The 20,887-nt window shown below is 43.5% G+C and overlaps 1 protein-coding gene across 1 annotated transcript in view; it reads right to left on the bottom strand.

Moving 5' to 3' along the window:
- Positions 1-20,887, bottom strand: part of LOC143856170 (anthranilate synthase alpha subunit 1, chloroplastic-like) — a 63,493-nt gene that overhangs the window by 20,424 nt on the left and 22,182 nt on the right. The window contains exon 8 of the mRNA XM_077366272.1: positions 15,713-15,865. Within this exon, the coding sequence (XP_077222387.1) occupies positions 15,713-15,865 (153 nt within the window). The remainder of the gene's footprint in view (positions 1-15,712; positions 15,866-20,887) is intronic.

Raw genomic sequence — 20,887 nt, 5'->3', positions numbered from 1 at the left:
GAGAGAAATATGCAGAGCATTTGAGGTTAGCATTGGAAACTTTGAACCAAAATCAGTTGTATGTGAAATTTTCTAAGTGTGAATTTTGGTTAGAGCGCGTGACATTCTTGGGTCACGCGCTAGAAAATACTTTGTGGAAACAACCGACAAATGCGATAGAAATAAGGAGTTTCTTGGGGTTGACTGGATACTATCGAACATTCATCGAGGTCTTTTCTATTCTAGCAGGACCATTAACCAAATTGACTAGGAAGAATGTAAAATTATTAAGACCGAGGAGTGTGAGAATAGTTTTCAGGAATTGAAGAGGTTGACTTCTGCACCAGTGTTAGTACTTCCTTCTGAAGAAGGTGATTTTATTGTGTACAACGACGCATCCTTTAGAGGGTTTGGATGTGTTCTCATGCAGTCAAGGAAAGTCATCTTATGGATCAAGACAATTAAAGAGGCATGAAGTAAATTATCCTACTCATGACTTGGAGTTATCGGCGATGGTTTTTGCATTGCGGATCTGGCGACATTATTTATATGGTGTTAAATTTGAGGTTTTTACAGTTGTTAGTGTATGTATATGCCTATGGGCATATCCGTCTTTTGTATATTTCTCATTATTTATAAATACATAAGTGAGGGGGAGACTCCCTAACTCACAATCTCTCTCTCATTCTCTTCGTCAACATAGTATCAGAGCGCTAGGGTTTTGATTCCCTAGGGACCCCCATAGCAGCCTCGACCCTCCCTCTTCTTCTCTCCCTTCTCCTCTAACCCTAACCCCAACCCAACATCCCCGCCCCCCACCCTCTTCCCTTCCCTTCACTCCTCCTCCTCCTCCTCCCACTTCCCCTCTTCTCTTCCCCCTAAACCTAACCCTACCCCGCGCCCCTCGCTTTCCCACCCCCCGCCTCTCCCTCTCCCCTCCCCAGCCCAGCCCCCTGCGCCCCTCCCTCCCCTCGTACCCCCTCGCTCTTCTCCACCAGCCCCACGCCCCTCCCTTTTTCCCTTCCTTTCCCAAACAACAAAATATATACACACACACAACAACAACAACAAAAACAACAACAACAACACACACAAACACCAGATTCTTCTGAGTCCTCCTCTGCTTCCGTTCCGCCCAACACTGGGCCTCAGGCTGATGGGGTTTTTATATCTCATGCCGACTATGATGAGTTACAGCGTCTCAAGTCTACCAGTCATCCCCTGACTGCGACTTTTGCTCAGCCAAGTAGCTCCCCTGCATCTCTTCTTACTACCTCCAGCTCCTGGATCATTGATTCTTGAGCCTCTAATCATATAACAAGTAAGTCTTCCACACTTCGTTCATTTCGTCCACTTTCTTATCAGTCCATCACACTAGCTGATGGGAGCTCCACTCCTATCTCTGGTGTTGGGGATATCTCTCCTCGTGTTGGACTTACATTGTCCTCTATTCTATGTGTGCCTAAGTTACACTTTAGTTTACTCTCAGTTAGTCAGATTACTAAAAATCTCAACTGTTCTATCTCATTTTATCCCTCTTACTGCTTGTTCCAGGATCTCTTGGCTGGGAGGACGATTGGCTCAGGTCGTGAGATAAATAGGCTTTAGCGACTGGACTGTAGCCCTTCTCGTACCATTTTACACAGCTCCAGCGACGCATATCAGTAGCATTGCCGTCTTGGACATCACAGCCTTGATCGATTGCGACGGACATCTATAGTTTCTTCTTCTGTTACTCCATTTTCAGGTGAGGCCTGTGAACTTGGGAAACACAATAGGGTGTCCTTCCCGTCTAGGCCTGTTAGTCGGGCCTCGCACCCTTTGATTTAGTGCATTCCGATGTATGGGGTCCCGCGTGGACTACCTCTGTTTTTGGACATCGTTATTTAGTCATTTTTATTGATGATTATTCATGTATGCATTGGCTTTATTTACTAAAAGATCGCTCAGAAGTATTCTCTGTTTTTCATACTTTTCATTTAGAAGTTACTAACCAATTTAATTGCACTCTTAAATGCCTTCGCACTGATAATGCCAGGGAATATTTCTCAAAATCTAATGGTTTTGAGGAATTCCTATCCACTCGTTGTATATTATATCAATCTTCCTGTGCTCACACCTCTCAACAGAATGGTGTCGCTGAACGGAAAATGCAATCATTATTGGATGAAACTCGCACTCTTCTCTTCCAGATATGAGTTCCCAAATCTTATCGGGGCGATGCAGTTCTCAATGCTAACTATTTGGCCAATCGGCTTCCATCCTCGGTTCTAGGGAGCTCTTCCCCTTTCTCAGTTTTACGTCCTCATCATGAGCCATTTCCTCTTCCTCCTCGGTTATTTGGGTGTGTTTGCGTTGTCCACAATCTTGGGCCTGGTTTGGATAAATTAGGTCCTAAATCTGAACGATGCATTTTCCAGAAAGGTTATCGATGTAATAGCCCTCGGTTGTGTCGATCCTATGTCTCGGCGGATATTTCCTTCTTCGAGATTGAGCCCTTCTTGCTCTCAGGATACGATCTCTCTCTCTCTCTAATTCTTCAGATCTTCCTCTACCGATTCCCATTCTTCCTAACCCGGTAGTATGTCCATCTCCATCGTCTCTCTTACCTTCTCCTTCTGTGATTCCTGTTCCAGAGACCTCTCTTCCCTTACAAGTACCTACTCGGCCTCCGGCTCCAGTTATTAAGAAGACCTATCAGCGCCGCCATACCTCTGTAGCTCATCCATCTCCGGCAACGCCATCACCAGCCCATAGGAGCCCCCTCCTTCAAGATCTGAGGTATCTATCGACTCTCCTATTGCCTCCCGCACTCGGTCTCATAGTACTGCTCATCCTATTTCGTCTTTTGTTTCATATGATGCTCTCACGCCTGCTTTCCGCAGTTTTGTGTCCTCTCTATCTTCTGTTTCTTTGCTAGAGTCTTTAGCTGCAGCACTTGATCACCAGGGGTGGCGCGCTGCTATGGACCTTGAGATGGATGCTCTTCAGGCAAATCAGACTTGGGATTTAGTTCCTCTGCCTCCTGATGCACGCCCCCGTTGGGTGTCGTTGGGTCTATACCGTGAAATATTTGCCTGATGGCTCTGTTGAACACCTTAAGGCGTGCTTGGTTGCCAAAGGGTACACTGAGACGTTTAGGGTGGACTATGGCGAGACATTTTCTCCTGTGGCGAAGATTCCTTCAGTGCGTGTTCTACTTCTCTTGCTATCAGTCAGGGCTGGCCTCTACATCAGTTGAATGTCAAAAATGCTTTTCTTCATGGTGAGCTCACAGAGGAAGTTTACATGGAGAAACCTCCAGGGTATGTTGCTCAGGGGGAGATGTCATCCTCTGTGTGTCGATTAAAAAAAGCCATTTACGGTCTCAAGCACTCTCCTAGAGCATGGTTTGGAAGGTTCAGTGATGCCACTATGCACTTTGGTATGAAGCAATGTGCAGTTGATCATTCTGTCTTCAGCTGTCAGTCTATAGTTGGGTGTGTACTCTTGATAGTCTATGTCGATGACATCATCATCACTGGCAGTGATATAGTTGGGATCCAGAAATTGAAGACATTCTTACAAAATAAGTTCTTTACTAAGGATTTGGGTCGTCTTAGATTCTTCTTGGGTATTGAAGTTGCATATTCGACAAAGGGGATTTTTCTCTCACAGAGAAAATATGTCTTAGACTTGCTTGAGGAGACAGGTTGTCTTGGAGTGAAACCTGCCTAAGTTCCTATGGACGCAAAAGTGAAGTTACTACCTGAAGAGGGAGACTTGTTAGATGACCCAGGCAGATACAGGAGGCTAGTTGGTAAACTTATCTACCTTACAGTCACACACCCAGACATCTCCTTTGTTGTTAGTGCCGTCAGCTAACATCTGAGTTCACCTCGTACTTCACACTGGGCAGCAGTTCTTCAGATTCTTCGGTATTTAAAAAGTGCTCTTAGTATAGGGTTGTTATTCAAGAAACATGGACATCAAAAAATTGAAGGGTACACAGATGCAGATTGGGCAGGATCTCCAACTGATAGGAGATCTACCACAGGATCCTGCACATTTGTGGGAAGTAACCTTGTGTCATGGCGGAGTAAGAAACAGGACGTTATCTCCAAATCTAGTGCAGAGGCGGAGTATAGAGCTATTGCACACACAAGTGGAGAGCTCATTTGGTTACGCTCTCTCTTGTCAGATATCGGTTTATCCCCATCATCTCCTTCTCAGTTATATTTTGACAACAAGGCAGCGATTCACATTGCCACAAATCGAGGTTGATTGCCACTTCATCCGGCACCGGATTCAAAAGGAGAAATATGCACAGTGTTCACTATATCGGTGGACCAATTAGCGGATATGTTTTCCAAGCCATTGAACAAAGCCAAATTGAGTTATAATTGTAGCAAGCTAGGAATGTTTGAGATATACATTCCAGCTTGAGGGAGAGTGATAGTGTATGAATATGCCTATGGGCATATCAGTCTTTTGTATATTTCTCATTATATATAAATACATAAGTGAGGGGGGGACTCCCTAACTCACAATCTCTTTCTCTCATTCTCTTCCTCAACAACAGCTATAAGAGCCTCAAAAATCTTTTTGATCAGAAGGAAATGAATATGTGCCAGAGGAGATGGCTCGAATCCCCTAAGGATTACAACTTTACTTTGAGCTATCATCCTGAAAAATCGAATGTAGTGGCGGATGCTCTTAGCAGGCAAGAGCATTCAAAGTTGACTTGTTTGATGATGGAGGAATAGAAGTTATTGGAGCGGTTCAGAGATTCGGATTTGGGGACTTGCGAAGTTGGTGACAGTTCATTTATTGTCAATCTTGGAGTCCAATCGGGTTTCGTGGAGGCTATTAAACCAGCTCAAACAGAGGATGATGAAATTATAAAGATGAAGGCTGAGGTAAATTCTAAACCTGATTTTTCTATTGGAGGAAATGGTAGTTTGTATATCAAGGGTAGAATTTGTGTACCATCTAAGAAGGAGCTCAGAAATAGCATCTTAGACGAGGCTCAAAAGTCTCGTTACACCATCCATCTGGGTAACACCAAGATGAATCAAGATTTGAAGAGGAATTTTTTATAGAGCGGTATGAAAAGAGATGTGGCAGATTATGTTTTAAAATGTTTGACTTGTCAAAAGATAATAGTAGGCATCAGAAACCTGGCGGTACTTTAAATCATTTAGAGATTCCTGTTTGGAAATGGGATAGTTTGTCAATGGACTTTATCATGGGTTTGCCAAGGACGAAGAGCGGATTTGATACAATATAGGTGATTGTGGATCGTCTCATTAAATCAGCTCATTTTATTCAAGACATGGAAATTAGAGAAATTAGCAGATAGTATGTAGCTAAGATTGTCAAGTATCATGGAGTGCCTTCGACTACTGTTTCAGATCGAGACACTAGTTTCGCTTCAAGATTTTGGAAGAGTTTGCATACAGCTTTGGGAACCAATTTGAATTTTAGTACGGCATATAACTCTCAAAAGATGGTCAGACAGAAGGGGTAAATCAAATTTTGGAAGATTTGTTGAGGGCCTGTATTTTGGATTATGGAGGAGATTGAGAGCAACACTTGCATCTTTGCGAGTTTTGCTTATAATAACAGTTTTCAGAAAAGTATTCAAATGGCTCCATTTGAAACTTCGTATTGTCATGCTTGCAGATCTCCTTTATGTTGGGCGGAGGTTGGAGAGAAGCAATTGATTGAGCCGAAGTTAGTTAAGGAATCAACAGAGAAAGTTGTGTTGATCAGAGATCGGTTAAAGACAGCTCAAAGCAGACAGAAAAGTTACGCTGATCAGCGACAAAGGGAGATTGAATTTGCAGAAGAAGATATGGTGTTTGTGAAGATTTCTTCGTTCAAGGCAGTCATGCGTTTTGGCAAGGGAAGTTGAGTCCTCGTTACATTGGACCTTACAGGATTACTAAACGAGTGGAAGCAAGAGCTTATGAATTGGAGTTACCTCCACAATTAGAGAGGATGCAAAATGTGTTTCATGTGTCTATGCTTCGCCTGTACCATCCCGATCCTTCTCCTGTTTTAGAAGAGGACGAGCCGGAGCTTCAAGACGATTTGTCTTTTTCAGAAGGCCCTATGCGTATTCTTAAGCGAAAGGGGAGAGTTTTGAGGAATAAGACGATTCCGTTGGTCAAAGTACTTTGGCGTCATCATGACGTTGAAGAGGCTAATTGGGAATGGGAATCGGAGATCCAAAAGAATTTTTCAGAATTGTTTGGAGGTATGTTTTGCTCAGTTTAAGGTGCTTGTACTTCTATTTTCTTTCCTTTGCATGATGGTTGATATAAATTTGTACTAACCCCCTCCTCCCCGATAATGAAAGTGGAATTTCGGAGACGAAATTCTTTCAAGGAGGGTAGAATGTAACGATCACCAAATTACTTAGTGTCATATTGATAAAGACACCCCTTTTCTTTTAATTAATTATTTGAATCACTTAACCCTAATGATAATGACACCCCACTCACGCCTCTAGTGGGCCCTCCCCACTTAACCGAGAGTTAGAGAGAGAGAATCAAGAATTAGAGGGAGAGAGAAAACCAAGAGTTAGAGAGAGAGAGCGAGTTTTAGAGAGAGGGAGATCATGAGAGAGAGAAAGAGAGTCCGAGAGAGCGAGGGAGGTTACGGAAAAAAAAAAGAAATAAAAGAGGTATAGAGAGATATTGTGGAAAGAAAGAGAAAGAGAGTTTGAGAGAAAGAAAGATAGGCCAAGAGTGAGAGAAGAACAGAAGGGAAGAAGAAAGGGGAAAAACCTAGGAGTTCTTCGAAATTTGGTCTCCTTCACACGTAGTGCCCTAATTTAGTACCTTTTGATTTTTAATGTTACTTTTGATTTGTATTATAGGGTTTGTGTGAAAAATATTAGTTTCTTGAATCAAGAAAAGGGGTTTGTGGGTTTTTTTTTTTAGGGTTTAAGGTAAAATCCTAATATATGTTATTAGCGAGTTGTTTGGGGGGATTTAAATTCCATATGAATGTTTAAGAGTGGGTTTTATGTGTTTGTTTATAAAAAATCAGCAAGTTAAGGGGGCTGTTTTTTGAAAAATTCGTAGGGGTTTCAATCTATGATGATAGTAAATAGGTTTGAATGAAGAATATGATGTATTGGTGGGTTATATGCGGTTTTAGGGGCTTATTCCCATAAAATCAGCATAAAAAAAGGGTTATTGTTGATAAAAATTGTTGGATATCTATGTGTATTTCTATGTATGTATGCCATAAGGACATATTAGTCTTTTCCTCTTTTCCATCTTAATATATATACTTGAGTGAAGGGGAGAGACCCTAACTCATTTCACTTTCTCTCATCATCTTCCTCTCACGCCCTAGGGTAGTGTACCCTAGGGACCAAAGTGGAGACCTCCCATTCTCCTCTTCTTCTTCTTCTCCAACCCTCCCATGCCCTAAACCCTCTTCTCCAACCCCCCACCCCCTCCCCCTCCCCCTCGCCCCCTGCTGGTGATCCCCCCACCTAAGGCCCCGCCTCCCTCTTCTCCTTCCCCAGCCCCCGCCTCCCTCTTCTCCTCCCTCAGGCCCCACGGTAAACCCCTCCCCTTCCCCTCGCTTCCCTCTTCTCCTCCCCCAGCCCCCGCCTCCCTCTTCTCCTCCCCTCGCCTCCCTCGTCTTCTCCTACCTGCCGTAACCCCCCTACTGCTGGTCCCATTTTCCCCCCCTCTTCTTTCTATTTCCCTCCTCCTTGCCTTCTTCCTAACACCCTCCACCCTAATCCCATCTCCTCCCCTTTCCTTGTCCTCATAAAACCCTAAACCCTTCTCCTTCTCCATGGTCTAAATCTCCTCTTTATTTCTATTCTTCGTCTTCGCGGCTCCGATTGACCCTCGGCATTGACCCGAGTCTTCCCCTCTATGCTTCTACATGTGAATTGTCTCTCTATGTCACTTCTCATGCTCTATGGTCGTCGGTGCTGCGCTCGTCCGATGGAGTTGCCTTTCTGACTTCTCTTTGTCCTCATCTGTTTTATTTCTTTTCAGGTCTTTGTGAACCCCTTCCTCTCGATGGATACCTCGACTGCTTCGGATCTTCCTGCCTCACCCTCCCTTACTAACAGTGTGACGGCTCCTCCCATGGCTCCTCCCTTGAGCTATCATCCCACAATGTATTCTCCTTTTGTTGAGCAGTCCTTTTCCCAGATGACTTCGGAGCGCCTCGATGGCTCCAATTATCTTAGCTGGAGGAAGGCCGTTGAGACCTATCTTCTTGCTCGCGGCAGAGTCTCTCATTGAGTGGGGTCCTCCACCCTCCTCCGACCCCTCCTATGACAAGTGGCGTCAGGATGATGCGATGCTTAGCACGTTGCTATGGCAGAGTATGGCTTCTCACATTTCTCTGCCGATGATGGACTTGGCGACTGCCAAGGATATTTGGAAGCATGCTGCTCTCATGTTCTCTGGGGTTGATAACCTCACTCGCATTTGTGCGACCTACTCTGAGTAGATTCGTCTCGAGCTTCGCGATTTATCCCTCTCAGATCATTACAGCCGGTTTATCTCTCTCTGCCAGCAGCTCGATGTGTTCATGGGGGCACTTCAGATTTGACCGTTCTTGCTCGGCAGCGGGATCAGCTTCGGGCTATACACTACCTTGAGTCTTTGGGCCCAGACTTCTTGCCATTCCGCCAGCAGCTAATCAGCTCAGGGGCCATACGCTCTCTCCCGGAGATTTACTCCCGTGCCCAGCAGTGTGCCCCTGGTAGCTCCTCCACTATGCTTCCTTCTTAGGGTTCCGCTCTTGCTTCGTATGATACTCAGGCTTCTTCCGGCCGAGGCACTGGTTCTTTTGGTCATGGCCCTGGGTCCTTTGGCCATGGTCGTGGTCGTGGTCGTGGTCGTGGTCGTGTGATGGGTGGTGGCTGTGGTACTCGTGGTCGTGGTAGGCCATATTGCACTGACTGCCAGAGGGATGGTCACCGTGTTGATACTTACTTCATGCTCCATCCAGAGCTCCGCAATTCCCGCGCCGTCCACCTCTCTGCTGCGTCCCCTACTAATGGCACATTCCAGTCTTCTGGTTCCGATCTTCCAGACGAGCCATTTGAGTTCACCAGAGCCGATTATGAGGAGCTTCAGCGTCTCTGCCTTAGCAGTCACCCACCATCCGTCGGGGTCGCCCAGTCAGGTAGTGCACCTGCTTCCCTTCTCACTAGCTCCAGCTCCTGGATCATTGATTCTAAGGCATCCAACCATGTGACGGGTAACTCTCAATCCCTTACATCATTTCAGTCATTTCCTTCTCATTCTCGTTCTGTCATTCTTGCTGATGGCACCAAAGCCCCCATTTCTGGTAGTGGTTCTCTTCCATCCCATGAGGGCCTTACTCTGTCATATGTCTTGTGTGTTCCTACATCTCCTTTTAATTTGTTATCAGTCAGTCAGCTTACTAAATCTTTGCGTTGCTCTGTCTCATTTTTCCCTTCATATTGTGTTTTTCAGGATCTCTCGACTGGGAAGACGATTGGAACGGGTCGTGAGCTGGGCGGCCTCTATCACCTCCAGTGCCATCTTTCTCCCACCATTTTGAACAGCTCTATTGATGCCTATCAGTGGCATTGTCGTCTTGATCATCCATCTCTTCAACGCCTCAGGCAGACCACCATTGTCTCCTCTAGCCTCCAGCCCTTTCAGTGCGAGTCTTGTGAACTCGGGAAACACCATCGTGTGTCGTTCCCTTCTAGGCTTGATAGTAGAGTTTTGAGACCTTTTGAGTTGGTTCATTCAAATGTATGAGGTCGATCGAGGACCAACTCAGTTTTTGGATATGCATACTTTATTGTCTTTGTGGATGATTTTAGTCGAATGACATGGGTTTACTTACTTAAAAATTGTTCTGAAGTGTTTACTGCTTTTCGCACTTTTTATGCTGAAATTACTACTCAATATGATTGGTCCCTTAAGTGTTTACAAACAGATAATGCTAACGAGTATTTTTCCTGCTAGAGAGTATCTTTCCTCTTCGAGTGGGTTTCAGGACTTCTTAGCCACTCATGGGATTCTACACCAATCCTCCTGTGCATACACCTCTCAGCAAAATGGTGTTGCTGAGAGGAAGTTGCGCTACCTTCTGGACATGACACGTACTCTTCTTGTTTAGATTCATGTTCCTAAGGTATATTTGAGTGATTCCATTCTTACGTCCTGCTTCCTAGCTAACCGTCTTCCTTCGTCAGTCTTAAGCAATCAATCCCCTTTTTCGGTCCTTCACCCTCACGGTGAACCATTTCCTCTTACCCCTCGCGTGTTTGGATGTGTTTTGTCCACAAGCTAGGCCCAGGTGTGGACAAACTAGACCCCCGGGCCGAACGATGTGTATTTCTGGGTTACTCCCGCACCCAGAAAGGATACAGGTGTTACAGTCCTAGTCTTCGTCGGTGCTTTATTTCTGCCGATGCTACCTTCTCCGAGTCTGTCCCGTATTTTGCGAGTCCTCCTCCATAGGTCTCTTCGGTTCCTCCTCTCCCAGTTCTTCCCGATGCGGTACCCTCTCTTCCTGCCCCCATGCAAGCTACTCCGTCTCCACCTCCTCCTCTGCAGGTTCCCTGCCCCGTTAAGGATCTACCAGCACAGATCCCGTCCTCAGCCTTCTCCAGCTCTGCTTGCGCCAATGTCGTCCCAACCAGAGATCACAGCCCCTACTTCACAGGTATTGCCTCTTTCTAGCCCTCCACTAGATTCTCCCATTGCATCTCGTACACGCTCACGTACTACTGCTCACCCTCTATCGTCTTATTATGTCTCTTATGACCGTTTCTCTCCTGCATTTCATGGCTTTGTAGCTTCGTTGTCTTCTGTCTCCTTGCCTAATTCTTTGCAGGATGCCCTGGCACACCCTGGCTGGCGGGCTGCTATGGACAATGAGATGAGCACCCTTCAGGCGAATCAGACTTCGGCTCTTGTTCCCCCTCCTCCTGGAGTTCACCTAGTTGGATGCAGATGGATATATGCCATCAAATACCTTCCTGACGGCACAATTGAGAGCCTCAAAGTGCGCTTGATTGCTAAAGAATACACTCAGACTTATGGGATTGATTACACTGACACATTTTCCCCTGTTGCCAAAATACCCTCTGTGCGTGTTCTTATCTCATTAGCAGTCAACTATGGGTGGCGTCTTCACCAACTTGATGTCAAAAATGTTTTTCTCCATGGCACTTTGGTTGAGGAGGTGTATATGGAGCAACCTCCAGGGTATGTTGCTCAGGGGGAGTTGACCACTTCTGTCTGCCATCTTCACAAATCCCTATATGGCCTCAAACAATCCCCCTGGCTTGGTTTGGCAAGTTCAGTGATTCTCTCATAGGATATGGTATGAAGCAATGTGAAGTGGACCACTCTGTCTTTAGCATCAAATCTGATGCTGGGTATGTCATTCTCATAGTCTATGTAGATGACATTATCATTACATGGAGTGACTCTTGTGGCATTCAACTATTGAAGAGTTTTCTTCAGAAACAGTTCTCTACAAAGTATCTTGGTCGCCTTCGATACTTCCTAGGGATTGAGGTGTTGTACTCTGGTACAAATGTTTCCCTATCTCAACGAAAATATGTGTTGGTCCTTCTGGATGAGACTAGATCCTTGGGGATCAAACCTGCTAGTACTCCCATGGAACCAAATAAAAGGCTCCTTCTAGAAGAGGGAGACTTATTACAGGATCCTGGCCGATATAGGAGACTTGTTGGAAAGCTCATATATCTTACTGTCACTCGTCCTGATATTTCCTATGCTATAGGAATGGTCAGCCAATTCATGAGAGACCCTCGTACCTCTCACTAGGCAGCTATAGTGCATATCCTTCGTTACTTAAAAGTGCTCCAGGAAAAGGGCTACTTTTCAAGAAACATAGTCACATGAAAATAAAGGCCTTTTGTGATGCTGATTGGGCTGCCTCTCCTGCTGACAGACGATCCACTTCTGGATATTGCACCTTTGTCGGGGAAACATTGTGTCATGGCGTAGCAAGAAACAAAGTGTTGTATCTAAGTCAAGTGCTGAAGCAGAATACAGGGCTATGTCTCACACTTGTAGTGAGCTCATTTGGCTACGTTCTCTTCTATCTGAGATTGGGTTTCCTTCATCTTCTCCTGCAGAGTTGTATTGTGACAACAAGGCCGCTATCTATATTGCGAACAATCCTGTGTTTCATGAGCGCACCAAGCATATTGAGGTGGACTGCCACTTCATTAGACACAGGATCCAGCAGGGCGTGTTACGTACTACTTTCACTCGATCGGCCGACCAACTAGCGGACACCTTCACCAAACCATTGCGCAAAGCTAAATTTATTGATATTTGTAACAAGCTAGGAATGTGTAATATATACATTCCAGCTTGAAGGAGAGTGTTGGATATCTATGTGTGTTTTTATGTATGTATGCCATAAGGGCATAGTAGTCTTTTCTTCTTTTCCATCTTAATATATATACTTGAGTGAAGGGGAGAGACCCTAACTCATTTCACTTTCTCTCATCTTCTTCCTCACAACAAAAATAAATGGTAATTATGTGGTATGATACTTGTGGGATGATTTTCATGATGTTTGTAGTACATAAGACTTATATTTAAGGTTTTAAATAGTATTTTGTTAAAAATCAGCAAGGTCGAAGGGCTGTTTTTCAAAGATTTTATAGGGTTTTCGATCTATGTTGATTATTTTTTTTAGTTTGTATGATAGATATAATTGTTAATGAGTTGTATGTGATACTGGGTGTGTGTTTCTGCAAAATCGGCATACAACCGGGTTGTTTTTTATAAGAATTGATGATTGTTGTGTTATATGATGCTTGTGAGATAATTATTCTGATATATGTAATAGATAGGATTCGTAGTTATGGTTTTGTAGGGATTACCTTCAAAAATCAGCAACTTATAGTGTAATTTTTTTATGATATAAGTATGTGTTTGTAGTGAGAGGTGTACATATGATTTTCCAAAAGGCTTTGTGGTATGGTAGTGAATCGTATGTGAATTTCGGATAGGTTTTCAAAGAAATCAGCATGTAAAAATGCGATTTAAAGGGGCTGTTTTGGAGGATTTCTTGCGTATTTATGTTATATAAATTCTGCTTGTGATGGTTCGTGAAAGATGTCATATATGTGCTAAGTACGGGAGTGTTTGAAGGAAGTTTTAAGTATAAATCAGCAATAAAAAGGGGTGGAAATTCTTTTAAAATCGTCGTTTTAGGAAGGCTTAAGGCGCAAGAGGGGTATGTGAACATATGCGATTTTCTTTAGTGTAAGGACATGTCATGTGTGCGTAGTAGTGGAAATATGTTTGTAAAGGAAAAATAAATAAGTTAAAAAGGGCTCACTAGGATTTAGAGAATAATAAAACCATTAAGATAAATAGGCTAACACCATTGACACGTGTTTTTAGGAAATTTCCCGACTGATACGTAGGACTCCACATTTCATCCTTTACATTTAAATCAAGTAAAGCCAAGTGGTAGTGACTTTGATACTAATAGTTTCCAAGAATGAAATCGTAGTTATAATTATGTTTTTCTTTTGTAATTCTTGTTGCCTCTTACATATGATATTACATTGTTGAAGTTGATATCCTGCTCATATTTGAAATTGTTGAAAATAAATGGAACTTGTTAAAAGCTAACCATGCAGGTGCAAGAGAGGAGGTACGTATAAAAAGTACGATTGCATACATGGTAATATTGGGAGGGAGGCCCAAAAAGGGAGACCCCCTTCGAGCCAATTTTGGGCATAGCGCCAAAAGCCACCCCGACCGAGAGAGTACGACGTTAGGCTGGCGATGCATCACGGGTAGGCCCTTATGGGTTGACCCAAAGGAAATCCTACAGAGGAGCACACCCACAAGTGGGTGGAGGGTCCTTGATGGTCGGGAACCAACAGCCAGTATAAAGTATTACAGGATGAAATTGGAATAAGGAAGTATTGGGAAATGTCGTATGGTCCCGGGGTAGTTGAGCATGTGCCATTGCATCTTTTACTTTTCATGCACATTCATCGTTTCTTATTGTTCTACATATTATTATTTTAGTTGTTTAACAGATTTCTTGTTCAGATCTATTCTTCAGATATTATTATGCAATGCTTGTAATCATGAGAACTTTTATAATGCGATTTTTTTTATGAACTCTTACTATGCGAGCCACTAGATGATTTTGCACAGCTTTTGCTAACCCCGTTTTCCCTCACAGAGATGAAGAAAACGAGGAAGGAGCTTTTGCAAACGAACAAACATAGATCAGCATCAAGGGAATTGGGAGCGTGTTCGTAGAGTTGGGGGGTTGATATGATATCCAGTAGTTGGATATTTAGTTTATTTGATTGATTTACAGACTTTAAGTAGTATTTGAGTAGTAGTTGATAGGTTGAAATTTTATTTTATTCCTAGACATGGTATTAGTTTAGAATTGATTAACGTCATGGATTTTATATGGTAAAATGGGAGGGAGGCCCAAAAAGGGAGACCCCCTTGGAGCCAACCTTGGGCATAGCGCCAAAAGCCACCCCGGCTGAGAGCGTACAACCTCGGGCTGGCGATGCATCACGGGTAGGAGCACACCCAAAAGTGGGTGGAGGGTCCTTGATGGTTGAGAACCAACGACCAGTATAAAGTCTTACAAGATGGAATTGGAATAAGGAAAGTATTAGAAAATGCCGTATAGTCCCGGGATAGTTAAGCATGTGCAATTGCATCTTTTACTTTTCATACACATGTATCTTTTCTTACTGTTTTATAAATTATTATTTTAGTTGTTTAACAAGTTTCTTGTTCAGATTTATTCTTCAGATATTATTGTGCAATGCTTGTAATCATGAGAAAACTTTTATAATGTGATTTTATTTTTGGTGAAATCTTACTATCCGAGCCACTAGATGATTTTGCACAGCTTTTGCTAACCCCATTTTCTCTCACAGGGATCGAGAAAAACAAGGAACTTTTGAAAACGAACAAACATAGATCGGCATCACGGGAATTGGGAGCGTGTTCGTAGAGTTTGAGGGTTGATATGATATCCAGTAGTTGGATATTTAGTTTATTTGATTGATTTACAGACTTTGAGTAGTATTTGAGTAGTAGTTGATAGGTTGAAATTTTATTTTATTCCTAGATATGGTATTAGTTTAGAATTGATTTATGTCATAGATTTTATTTTAATGAATGAGAACATCTAGTTTAGTTTCTCATGGTGAATCCCTTTTTAAGTATGTATGGTTTTAAAAAAAATTCTTGTTGTTTTATTTGCCTTCCTTGTCCGTAGCGACCACTCTGATAGAGGGTCGTTACAGATCTAAGCACAAAATGTGTTATTTAAGCCAGAGATCTAGGTCAGCCAAAGATTTTTTTTTTTGTTTGAAAATGATAGGTCAGCCATAGATTAACCACATATCAATGCATAAATGCATGGCAGTTACCATGCATACCGAGGACCACAATGATCTTTACTTCCCACCAAGCAGCCTTTTCCAAATAGACAACTAGAAAGTTGATGAATTTGCCACTAATAAGAGTAATAAATGAAATATAACCTAAATGTTTCATTCAGCTATGTACTATGGAAAATGTAGAAGAGAGAACAAATGAGTAACAAAACTAGAAATGCTTTTGAATGCATGAAAACTTTTGTCGGCTATTTAAATCAAATTGAATAACAAATCCAAATTTGGAGCTTCCGAGCAGCATAATAATTGGTCTTAGAGACTAATGAAAAGAAGAACCTTTCCAACATCATTCCTCCCCAAATCGACTAGCATAATGTGCTCAGCACATTGCTTTTGATCATTCAACAGCTGTTTTTCTAACACCTGATCCTCCTTTTGGGTCTTGCCTCTTCTAACAGTCCCAGCAAGTGGCCGGTTAACAATCTTTCTCTGTCAATACAGAAGAAATTAGTACACATTGTTGCAAGTAAATATTAAAGTGTTCAGAATGTGAAACAAAAAATGCTTTGCAATTAGAAGTGATTGTACCGTATAAAATACAGAAAAAGAAAACAAGCACGAGTCAAAACACAAAAAATGAATGTGGCAGCTAATCAGAATTCAAAAGTCCGTGTTTTTAATTGTTTTACCCTAGGCATACAGAATATAGATTCCAGTAAAATAAGAGTTTCTTTCAAACAGGTAAAACTCACAGCCGCACTTTTGCATAGTCTGTAACAAGACAAGAGAAATGACCATTCAAAGTTTTCAGAGTATTTTGCAGATGTACATCTAAGGACTAGAAAAGCTCAGGGCAAACATAATGACATGCTTCTGCAAGGTGAAAACTTACATTTTGTACCTACTACTTCAGCCTAACTGAATAATCAAATTCTCTTCTTACTCAGTTAACTTCTAGACCAACATGTGACTAATGAAATAAACTAGAATAACTACAGAATCATAAGGATGTTATCCTCGTAGACACAACAAAAGCAAATCACCTCTTGCAGCACATAGCAGATTTCTTATTAAAAAAGTGTCAGATGCTAGCAGTTAACAACCATTCGGTTGAGATGTAGTCACCGTGAATTTCCTGCCTTATGCCCCAAAAATCATTTCCATCAGATGATCCTAACCCTCTGATCTATTGAGGGACTGAAGATTATGAGATCTGAGGGTTAGGATCATCCTATGGAAATGATTTTGGGGGCACAACCTATTTACGCTACGGACAAAGAGATCATATGATACGAGAAGATTCTGCAGAAGCTACTAAATCTTGAATGGGAATTGGGAATTCATGGAGGGCAGAAATTGAAAATTTCAATGTCAAGGTGCTAGACCCTTCCAGCTGCCATGTCAGTCTATACGAAAGAATGATAAGACTGATTTGTTAAGCTACACTCCAGTGGATATGTTTTCCTTCACATTTGATGCTTCTCACTGCCCTTGGCAACTTCTAGATAACCATTTTGATTTTCGCAATGCCAATATGTTACATTGTTTTCCAATGTGGGAAGATCATTCTTTGGCACTCTTAACCCCAAAAGAAAGCAATGCAGTACCTCTCCAGGATTCCTGGTTGAGTGTGACTCATGTAGGCATGGACCCCGGATAGAAGAGGGAACGCGTCGTCCAGTCTGTTGACCCGCCCTATCTCTCCGTATCTCCCCACACTCGGGTGGTGTCTGTTTATTGTTCTCTTGTTCCCTTTGGTTAGGGGAGTGTTTGTGTCTTCGTTTCCTGTGAACTTGGGATAAAGAACTAAATTTCACGGGAAAAGAGAGGTTCTCAGAGTTGCCACCTAGGTTAGGGCCTAGGACCCATGATATGCATTTCTAGTGAATTTGGGATAAGAATCCGAATTTCACGAGAAAAGCAATAACCAAAGTTTATGGGGCCTAGGCCCCAGATTAACTTTGTTTTCGGCATGGTCTTGTCAGAAATCTGGATGGGGGATATGGTTAGATGAGGGGAAGGTGTTAGGCACCCCTCATGCCCGGGAAAATCCGATCTCCTGACTTGAATTGGTGGATGTGGGAAAACTTTAGCAAAGTTGATTTTACATTCTTATTACGATTAAACTTATTCCTGGGTTGGGTTTTGAACAGAAAGAAAGAGAATAACTATAAGGAAAGTGTTTTTATGTACTTAATTGTAAGAGAAACAGGATTTCGACTATATGACCTGAGGCAAATGGATCTCAGATCTTATAGCTATCCTCACAAAAATGACATAATTTAAATGACATAAAGTAAAGGAAATAAGGGGTACGCAATAGGGTTTGGGGCCAGAGGATCCCCAAACCCTATAGCTACCCGCTACCGATTTTGTAAAGGTACATAAAGCTATAAAATTACAAAAGGGGTTGGTACTGTCAGAAATTCGGAAGAACTCTGACGTCCAGTGGTATATCAAAGGAGATTTTGGCAGAACTCCAACGTCCGATGATATATCAGTAACGAAAAGTACAAAAAGCTGTAAATATAGGTTGGTGCTACTCCAGATCCTCAGAAATTCGACAGAGCTCCGACGTCCGGTGGTATATCAGAGGAGATTTCGGCAGAACTCCGACGCTCTGTCATATATCAGAGGAGTTTTGGCAGAAACTAGGTAGGATTAGTTTCCGGAAATCTCCACAAGCTTCTCTAGCTTTCTCTCTGTTACTCTCACTTTCTCTCTCTAGGGTTTTCTAAAACAAAAGAGGAAGGGGTGTGAATATCAAAGAGGGAGGGGAGTAAATATCAAAGAGGAGGGGTGTAAATGCTATAGGGGGTGTGAATATCAAAGGAGGGGGAATAAAACTAGAGCAAGGGAGGAAAGGGAGTGAAGAGGGCATGAAAATGAGGTGGGAGAGCCTTGCTTTTATAGAGGCCACCCAAAATCGCTGTCAGGCTCCCATAATCACTAGTAGTGATTTTGGGGGCTCACAGAATCGCAGGTGGGGAGGGCCCCACCACCAAAAAGTGGTTCCAGGTTCCGGTTGATGGTTCCAGGTCACGATGAAGGGTTTCGGGCTTCAGGTTGCCGATCCCAGGCCCCTGGCAGTTTTTAGTTAGTTGGTGGCTGACAAGTGGTTTCTTGTTCCAAGAAGGTTGTTCCTGGTAGCCAAAAGTGGTTTCCGGTTCCCAAAAAGTGGTTTCTTGTGAGCCAAAAGTGGTATTGGTTCCTGGAAGTTGGTTCTGATTTGTGACTTGTTTGACAAGTGGATTTTGGCTCTAGGAAGGTTGTTCCCGGTAACGAAAAGGGGTTTCTGATTCCCAAAAAGTAGTTTCCGGTGACCAAAAGGTGGTTTTGGTTCCCCTAAATGCATTCTGGTGGAGCTTTTACTGAGTTTTGGTGATTAGATCTTCAGGATTTTGTGTTGTCGTAAAAGGCGGGTGCCGAGCTATTGGGCTTTATCTTTGGGACCTCTGTTTGACCAATTCAGGGCTCGGTCGGAAGGTATTGGTGAACTAGGATGGTTCTGGATGTAGGCTTGGTTGTTGAGTGTCTTGGTGTTCTGGGTAACTTTGTGTGGTTGAAAAAACTAGGGAAATACTGAGAGAGATATCGAGAGAAAGACCAGAGAAGCCTCGGGACTAATCATAAGATCCATCATCACAGCAACATATCATTAGTCTGGTCTTGACAAAATGGGGTGTCTATATATGCCCCTCTTTGATAGAGAGTGCTTTAGCACGCGAATGCCAAAGCCAAAGACACAACATCATTTTGACAATAAGGACTAAGGGTCCTTAAGCGCAACGGCCTTCACCGAGAGGTGTTGCTGTCAGCTCCTTAAGCGGAAACCTCTCACTGACGGTTTTAAGTTTTTGAAAATGTACTACTGTTAAGCAAGTCTTGGGCGGACGTCACGTTATCAGCCGGGAGGGACCAATGGGGGCCAGGCTATTGCCTGATGGGGGGGGGGGGGGGGGGGGGGGGGGGACACTTGTAGGGTCAGGCTGTCACCTGATTATAACCAGGATCGTAGCAGTGCTACCTATCAGAGCACTCGATCTGCAGATTGGTTTGCTTGGGAGGGACAATTGAGGGGATGCCTTTCAGGCATCCAGTGCAAGATTTGATTTGAGGGGATGCGTTGTTGGCATCCAATGAAGGATTTGAATTGAATGGAAGGGTATTTGATGTGAGGATTTTCAATGGAAGGGATGTGTTGTTGGCATCTGATCCGAATTTTGAAAGGAAGGGATGCGTTCATTGGCATCCGACCCCGGATTTTGAGGTGGAGGGGATCCGTTCATTGGGATCCGATCCAGAATTAAGCTTGAAGTGGAGGGGATCCATTGGTTGGGATCCGATCCAGATGGAGGGGATCAGTTCGTTGGGATCTGATCCAAGATTTGAATGGGAGGGGATTCGTTTGTTGGGATCTGATCCAGAATTTTGAACGGAAGGGATACGTTCGTTGGGATCCGATCTAGAATGGAATGGAAGGGATCCGTTCATTGGGGTCCGATCCAGGATTTGAATGGAATGGATTCGTTCAATGGAATCTGATCCTAAATTGGAAGGGATCTGTTCGTTGGGATCCGATCCAGAATTTGAATTGGAAGGGATTCGTTCATTTGAATTGGAAGGGTTCCGTTCGTTGGGATCCAATCCAAGACTTGAATGAAAGGGAAGGGAACCGTTCGTTGGGATCCGGTCCTAAAATGGAATGGAATTGAATGGGAGGGATGCGTTGTTGGCATCTGATCCAGTATTCGGAAGGAAGGGTTGTGTTGTTGGCATCCGATCCAGTAATTGTTATGGAAGGGATGCGTTATTGACATACGATCCAGCACCAAGAAGGGATGCATTGTTGGCATCCGATCAGGAATTTGGAAGGGAAGCATTGTTGGCATCCGCTCCAGCACGAGGAAGGGATGTGTTGTTGGCATCTGATCCGGAATTTGGAAGGAAGGGATGCATTGTTGGCATCCGATCCAACACCAAGAAGGAATGCGTTGTTGGCATCCGATCCGGAATTTGGAAGGAAGGGATGCGTAGTTAGCATCCGATCCAGCACTAGGAAGGGACGCGTTGTTGGCATCCGATACAGAATTTGGAAGGGATGCGATGTTGGCATCCGATCCAGCACTAGGACGGGATGCGTTGTTGGCATCCGATCCAGAATTTGGAAGGAAGGGATGCGTAGTTGGCATCCGATCCGGAATTTGGAAGGAAGGGAGAGTAGTTAGCATCCAATCCAGCACCAGTAAGGGATGCATTGTTGGCATCCGATTCGGAGTTTGGAAGGAAGGGATGTGTTGTTGGCATCCGATCCACCACCAGGAAGGGATGCGTTGTTGGCATCCGATTTGGAATTTGGAAGGAAGGGATGCGTTATTGGCATCCGATCGACCACCAGGAAGGGATTCATTGTTGGCATCCGATCTGGAATTTGGAAAGAAGGGATGCATTGTTGGCATCCGATCTAGAAATTTTGAATCGAATGGCAAAAGGCGGGTGTTGAGCTATCGA

This window comes from Tasmannia lanceolata, unplaced genomic scaffold (assembly GCF_043159265.1).
Source record: "Tasmannia lanceolata isolate RefF3 unplaced genomic scaffold, GAP_Taslan_0.1 ptg000023l, whole genome shotgun sequence".
Taxonomy (NCBI): Eukaryota; Viridiplantae; Streptophyta; class Magnoliopsida; order Canellales; family Winteraceae; genus Tasmannia; species Tasmannia lanceolata.
The sequence above is the reverse complement of the archived record's forward strand: the minus strand, read 5'-3'. Positions and strand labels throughout refer to the sequence as shown.